Raw genomic sequence first — 7,861 nt, forward strand, 5'->3', positions numbered from 1 at the left:
ATTGAGTTTTCCAAAAACTTATTCCAAATTTAAAAATGTTGAAATAAAAGTAGGTTAGTAAATTTTTAAAATAAATAGGAGCAAGAGGTAATATACAATTTAATAAGAGTGTGTTTGGATAGAAAATTTAAATAAACTAATTTATTTATTTTTAAAATTTCAAATTTCTTGAAGTAAAATACTTTGTTAGGATGAAAAATTTATAATAAATTTGAAATCTAAACATTTGTAAATTTTTTTAAAATAATAGAATTTCAAATTCTCCCTAAAAAGCATGGATTTGAAATTTCTCATTTTTTTTTCTCATTTCACTTATATATTTTATCTTATCTCTTTTATCTTCATGTTTTTAATTATTGAATATTCAATAAAAAGTTAAATTAGCAAATATTATCTGATATTAATTTTTTAAATTATTAAATATTTAAAAATTGATTAATATTTATTTTTATAAAATTTAATTTAAAAATATTAATATATAATTTTTTTAAATCAATTTTATTATAATAAAACCAAACTATCATATTCCAATTAACAATTTAAAATTTTAAAAATTTAAATTGATTTAACTAAATATAATATTTTAAAAATGATGAAAGTTGAAATCAAAATAATTTAAATATCAAAAATTTAAATTTTTTTAAATTCTTCATCCAAAAATACCATAAGGAAATTGAAAAAATTCAAGGATATAAGAGAAAAGAAGCCGAGCCCACATTGGGGGCCATTATTTGCTCATGATCTTCATGGGCCTAGTTTGTTTCTATGGCTTGACAGACCCAATAATTGATTCAATAAATTGTTTGAAGCTCCTTACCTGTTCAAATGGGGATGTAGCTCAAATGGTAGAGCGCTCGCTTTGCATGCGAGAGGTACAGGGTTCGATCCCCTGCATCTCCATTTTATATCTTAAAGTTCATTTTATTGATGGACCGACCACACGGAATATATATACTTTTATTCATGGGCCTTTTTATATCACTTTTCAACTTTTTTTTTATCCAACTCCAGCGTCAATTTTTTATTATATTTGCTTATGCCTCTTATCTATAATAATTTTTATATTTATAAATTAGAATAATTAGTTTTGAAAGTTTTATTCTCTAGTTATTTTTGTATTCAGAAACGCTAGGCTCTAATATAGCATGATTTCGTGGAGGCGTGTTTCATGGTGTGCTTCCAAAACAGAACATTCAAGGATTATTAAGTTGCATGCATATTTCAGGGCTGCTTCTAATTTCTACGTCAATTTCAAATAGTTGCATAACTTTTGTAAGTACAAGTGTGGTAATTCCTGTGCAAATTGTTTCTTATTTGTAGATTTGAGGTATTCTAGGCGGATACAATTATATAGCTTTTTTATAGTAGTTTTTTTTTTCTTTTCTTTTTGGGCATCCATCTATTAAAATTAAACCAACTCATCAAACTAAATCTAGGTTATCAAATTGGAAACGTTTTCAATTTAGGACAGGTAATACATTTAATGCTATAATAAACTGATTTAATCATATAATCCTATAAATTTATAACACCTAACTAAAATTTGAATGAACAAAGGATCAATAACGATGAGTAAATTTTCTTGAAGAGAGCTAAACCTATTCGTTTCTTATCCAAAGAAAAGAAGAACAGACTATTGAATGGTTAGATTTCTTCCATGACCTTAATTAAAAATGTTTTCAACGAACAACTGAAAATGACTCAATTCACTATTAATTGAAATCAAAGTAGCAAGTTAAACAACTCTAAATTGAAAACATATAAATTTAACTACCTTGCTCCTAATTTTAAACCTGAAGGTTGTAAAATAGCGCCATCACACAAGAATGATCACAACTTTAACTACCTTCTTCCAATTTGAAACTCAGTTTTAGCTCGAATCAACACAACTGGCATGAATAGTTCATCACAAGTTGTTGAACGATTCAATTAATGTATCACAAATTCAACATATTATGGATGCCAGGTTGAATGGGTCGATTCGCCGCAAAGAAAAATAAAAGTATATATATGAAAATAAATAAGTATAATAAAAAAATTAAAAACGAAAAGGCAATGATAGTTTCACAATTGATATGAACGTTGGCATGAGTAATGAGATTGAGAGTGAAAGAATAACCATTCGAAGGCCCATATGTAAAAAAGCATAATGGTGGTTGTTGTTAGCATTTTATTAGAATGACCAAACTATTGGACAGAAATTTGAATTGTATGGATCAGTAACATTGGTAAAAGATCTTGGGTACAAAATTGCAGTGGTACGTTTGCGAATGGTCCTACAACCTCTGCATTTATGAACCGTACATTGTCTTGGCATTTGGCTCTCACTCACTGGTGTTCAAAACCACATGCATCATTGGAACGTTTCTGGATTCATTAAACAAGATCCATAAAAAGCTCTTTGAATTATCATGCATTTTGGCAGGAACTACGGAACATTTTACCTACAAGTTATCAGACAAAGGCCACGTATAACAAAGCAAAACACAGACAAACTAAAACAACCATCAGAGATAACACTGTCACATTCCGTTGTTGGGTGCTACTCTACAGAGAACATAAAGTGGATTGGTTAAAAGGCTCAATCTTTCATCAATCTTATAATAATTTCGTTTACCTTTATTCAGACAATAAAGTGGTTCACTTATGATAAAGAACTATTAGATATAGCAAGAACTTGCAAAACTCCACTGCTAGATGCAGCAAAAATACCACTACCACAGTGCCCAAGTCATTTTCCAAATGGTTACATGAATACCCCATCACCATTAATCACTAACAAATAAAGTAGAAGAGAGCCCAAAGGGAAGAAACCAGCAATTTAAAGAGAGGGCCCAGAGAAAAGCCTGCCTAACAACCTCATTGACTCAGCTCTTATAGCTGTAACCAGCACATTTCTTAGGGCATCGTGAGATGTAAATTCTCAAGCTGAGTAGTCATAACATTTAAGATGAAACATACAGAAATTTAAAAACAATTTCAGTATGAGCGGGCTATAGATTCCTCATTTAGGGAGGTCACCTAACAAGAATGAACTGAAATTACTGCAATGTACTATGTTGCTAATAGAATTTTGAAGCTATTAAGGGGGGAAGCATAGCTTGACCAATATGTTCATTTATCTTAATTATGGTACTGTATTTATGTCATTATGCGGTTTCTCATATTCCCATTTCAGATTCTCCCCGAAGCTTCAAGAGCACCTTCCTAGAACCAAAAATAAAAAAATAAAAACAGCATTTGTAAGTCATTGTCTCATTGGTATTGCAATTTTAAAACTCTGCTGGCCCATACCAGAGGCAGCTAAAAGTCTTTCTAATAAATGTACTAAAAAAAATATAAACCTTGATTATCGATGGAAATATCATTTCTGGATACAAGTTTGTAATGCAAACATCAATTTAAATTTGGTAGGGAAGCTTCTTAATATGCACATACTTTATAAGGTAAAACATCAACTCCTCAAGCCTCTATTTTCCACCCGAAAAAAATAATAATAATCCTATTCTCTAATCTCTTTTCTTTAGTCAACTCTGTAAAGCAAAGCATGCGCGGAAAACATGGAGGGAAGTGTTGGCTTTTAGTAAAAGAAAAGCTTCGAACTCCTCCTTCAACCCAGCCCTTGCAAGTCTTCATTAAACAACACTTCCATGATCTGAGGCATCGTCATAGTAATAAGGGGAAAACTTGCCATCTTTCTTGGCAGGTTTCGTTAGGTTCTCCGTGCCCACCTCTTGCAACATCTTCACCACTCTCCTCATTGAAGGCCGGTTGATAGGAAGAGGACTAGTGCACATGAGTCCAATGTTGAAGACCTTGCAAATTTCTTCTTTGAAACAAGAATCAAGCCTCGAGTCAATTAAATGGTCCACGCCTTTCTGGTCCAAGGTTGTGCACACCCACTTAACCAAGTCTTTCTCCCCAAATTCAGGGTCCACGGGGCGTCTTCCAGTAACCAACTCAAGTATCACAACCCCGAAACTGTATATGTCGCTCTTCTCATTCACTCTAAGCGTGTATGCATATTCTGCAGGAAAAACGGATCATGTCAACTTGGCTCCAAAGAAACAGAAATACTAAACATTTCACCTGATAATGAATCTACGAGTATGACTGCTAGATTGCAAAAGAAAATCATAAGACCATGTGGTAATGGTAGCCGTATTATACTACACATGCTATAGTAATAATACAAAGATGAGCTACACTGCCAACAAAAAACAAACCACTTGTCACTAACCAACAAAAACATTAAAAGTGTTGCCCATGCACGAGACTACCATCGTGATTTGTAGGGTCTAAGGAGGATAAGATGCACACACTTGTAGTAATTAATAGTAATGGACCAACAATCAAATTACTCTTATGATCCGCGCCAAGCCATATACTATGAGTTAAGCACAAATGCAGCAGAAGTATTGCTTACTACCACTTAATGTATCTCAACCTCAACAAAACAGGATCAACAAGAGAAAATTAAATAACATCAAAATTTCTGCTAACCTGGTGCAATATAGCCACAAGAGCCAGCTATGACGGACATTGATTTAGTCCCTTTGGCTGTGGTTTCGACCGCCTTAGCTACTCCAAAATCCGCCACCCTCGCACCAAAGTCTCCGTCCAACAAGATGTTGTTAGATTTCACATCTCTATGAACAATTGGGGGAACACAGTCATGATGCAGATAAGAGAGGCCATCTGCAGCATCCACAGCTATCTTGTACCTTGTTGGCCAATCCAACAACCCTCCCTTACTGCTATGCAGCAAATCACCAAGACTACCATTGGGCATATATTCATAAACCAAGAGCTTGCAATCCCTGGTGGTGCAGCAACACCAGAGCTTGACAATGTTCTTGTGCCTGATCTTGCCCAAAGTTTCAACCTCCGCATCAAAAGCATTGTCCTGAACCCTACCCTTCTCAACATCCCCACTCTCTACTTCCTTCTTAACCCCACCCCATATCTTCTTCACAGCAACAACCTCCCCACTGCTAAGCACAACCTTGTAGACCTTCCCTGAGGATCCGCTTCCAATCACATTATCCTCGTCAAGGCAGTTCAAAATCTCATCTTCACTAAAACCCAGTTTATGAAACGACATCAACGTCCACTTGGATTTATCAATCGCCCTCTTGGCATCCTGGAAATTCCTATACCTAAAGTAAAACCAAACCACACCAACAAAGAAAACCACAGTGGCAACAACGAAAATAGTTCGAAGCAACCAAACATAACCCACACTCTTCTCCTGACTCCTACCATCACACAAACCCTTCAAATCCCCACACAAGCCAGGATTACCAAGGAAACTAGACCTATAGATATCCTTAGCCAACATAGGAGGAAGTTCACCAGACAAACGATTGTAAGACAAATTCAGCTGATTCAGCTTGAGATTCTGCAACCCGTTGGGGACTTTCCCTGAAAAGCGGTTTCTAGAAAGATCTAGAAAATTAAGCACGGACAAACCCGCAATTTCATCAGGAATCTTGCCACCAATCTCATTGTTAGCCAAATTCAAATCGTTGAGCTTCTTCCACGAACGAATCCCCCTGGGAAGCTCCCCGGAGAGTCTATTGTTATGAAAATCAAGAATCCCAAGCTGGCCAAGATTCACAATAGTCTCAGGCAACGAACCACTGAACTTGTTGTCACTCGCGGAAAACTCCACGAGATTCTCCAACCACCCAACCTCATCGGGAATCGCGCCCGTGAAGTTGTTCTTGGAGAGAATCAACAACGACAAGTTCCCCGCGCCGGCAATGGTCCTGGCGATGGAACCGGAGAAGGAGTTATCAACAAGTTCAAGAAGATACACGTGCGGAAGCCCCCAGATCCCGGCCGGAACCTCGCCGGACAACCGGTTGAAACCGAGTCTCACACGTGTCAAACTCTGGCACGTGCCTAAACTCGCCGGAATCTCCCCGGAGAAAAGATTGTATATAATCAAAAGCTCCTCCAACGCCCCCATATCACAGAGCGTCGCCGGAATAGGCCCCCAGAACTGGTTGCTGGAAACATCGAGCCACCGGAGCGGCGAGTTTTTGCCGAGATTGGCCGGTAACTTCCCGGTGAGACGGTTCCCGAAGAGTCTCAACTCATAAAGATTAGGCGAGTTGGCAATGGCGGCAGGTAGCTCCCCCTGGAAGCGATTCTCATAGAGATTGAGACTCTCCAACGGCAAGGAACAAAGGTCCTCAGGAATGTTCCCCGTCAAGTGGTTCATGGAAGCATCGAGAAGCCTCAAGTTGGTGAGGTTCCCCATTCCCCTGGGAAGCTCCCCGGAGAGGGAGTTATTGTACAACTCGATCTGCTTCAAGCTGGTTAACCGAACGAGCTCGCTGGGGATTGAACCGTAGAGGTCGTTGAGCGCGAGGTCCAAGTCCTGGAGGTTAACGAGGTTCCCGAGGGAGGAAGGGATGACGCCGACGAGGTTGCATTGTGTGAGCCAGAGCACCTGGAGGTTGGTGAGGTTCCCCAGCTCCGGCGGGATCCGACCGGGGAAAAAGGGGTTGTAAGAGAGGTTAAGCATTTTCAAAGTGGTGAGGTTTCCGAGGGAGGCAGGGATGGTCCCATCTAGAAGATTCGAAACGAGGGAGATTACCTGGAGGCTCTGGAAGGTTCCGAAGGAGTCGGGGATGTGGCCGGAGAAGTTGTTGCCGGTGAGGTCGAGGTAGCGGAGGGCGGGGAGGAGGGGGAGGGTGGTGGGAAGAGGGCCGGTGAGGAGATTCTGCGAGAGGTCGAGGTGGAGGAGGGAGCGGCAGAGGGAGATGTCGTGCGGGAGCGTCTCGTTGATGGAGTTGTTGAAGAGGTTGATGGAGAGCAGATTGGGGAGGCGGCAGAGGGTGTTGGCGGGGAAGGGCCCTCCGACGTTGGTGTTGGAGAGGTCCAGTTGGGTTACCGTGGTGTTGGTGGCGTCGCAGGTCACGCCGTACCAGGCGCAGGGCGTGGCGTCACGTGGGTTCCACGTGGAGAGGGTGGAGTCCGGGTCGTCGAGGGAGAGTTTTATGTGGTAGAGGTAGAGGCCTTCTTGGTTGAGAGACGCCACCCACGTTGCGAGGGATAGGGTTAGGAGAGTTTGAAGAAGGAGGAAGAGTGGCTTTGTCATTCTTGCCTCTCTTGCTGAGTAGTGTGGGAGTGGACACCCTCCTCAATTTATTAGTGAAGTGAAGTAGTAGTAGCACTAGACACTAGTGTCTTTGTGTTTCTGTTTCTGTTTTAGTGCAGTTCGGCACGCAGACTCATGCCACTACCTCTAGCTGAGTTGGCACCACCAGACACCTTTTATTGCTTTCTCTCTCATTATGTCCCTTCACCACAAATCTCACTCCTTTCCTTCTTATTTCTTAACATAATGCTGCTACTACAGTTTACCCTCTTTAAACATATCCAGATATTTTGAAAATCGCGCTACACCAAAAATACTTGTCTGCAATTTTACCATTTTTGTTTTTCTCGCTTAACCCTACTTAGCTTTATGTGAGGAACAAAACAAAAACAATGCTACACTCACTATAATTCACTTAATTCAATCAAGGCTTTTGTCTTGAAGGTGCTTCTATCACGCATAAATAACTTTAACATGCATGTCTCAAGTGCCATAACAATGAATTATCTTTCGCTGACATTACTGTTACATGAAATCCTAGCTCTTCAATGATGCACATCAGTCTAATATATTCTTATATTAAAGTTGATCAGGCTTTAAAAAATAAAGTGAGATCATGACATTCGACGGTGTCAACTGTCAACTCTTTATTTTCAGGATTTAATCTCTGGATACCAAGCTAGAGCTTGACTCATACGAGATCATTCTGCTTCGAATATTTCTCACCTTGAATTGATGTTGAATATAAAG

The 7,861-nt window shown here is 39.2% G+C and overlaps 1 protein-coding gene and 1 non-coding gene across 2 annotated transcripts; one reads left to right on the top strand and one right to left on the bottom strand.

The window, feature by feature from the left end:
- Positions 1 to 827: 827 nt before the first annotated feature.
- Positions 828 to 900, top strand: TRNAA-UGC (transfer RNA alanine (anticodon UGC)). The gene has a single exon. It is a non-coding gene; the product is annotated as a tRNA-Ala (tRNA).
- Positions 901 to 3,325: 2,425 nt separating this feature from the next.
- On the bottom strand, positions 3,326 to 7,332 carry LOC109796703 (uncharacterized). Its single transcript, XM_083071168.1, has 2 exons — positions 4,504 to 7,332; positions 3,326 to 4,027 (listed from the first exon to the last, which is right to left on the bottom strand). Exons 1-2 carry the CDS (start codon positions 7,109 to 7,111, stop codon positions 3,636 to 3,638), a joined length of 3,000 nt encoding a protein of 999 aa, XP_082927294.1. The 5' UTR covers positions 7,112 to 7,332; the 3' UTR covers positions 3,326 to 3,635.
- Between the last annotated feature and the right edge of the window lie 529 nt (positions 7,333 to 7,861).

This window comes from Cajanus cajan, chromosome 3, assembly GCF_000230855.2.
Source record: "Cajanus cajan strain Asha chromosome 3, NIPB_CcT2T_4, whole genome shotgun sequence".
In the NCBI taxonomy this organism is placed as follows: domain Eukaryota; kingdom Viridiplantae; phylum Streptophyta; class Magnoliopsida; order Fabales; family Fabaceae; genus Cajanus; species Cajanus cajan.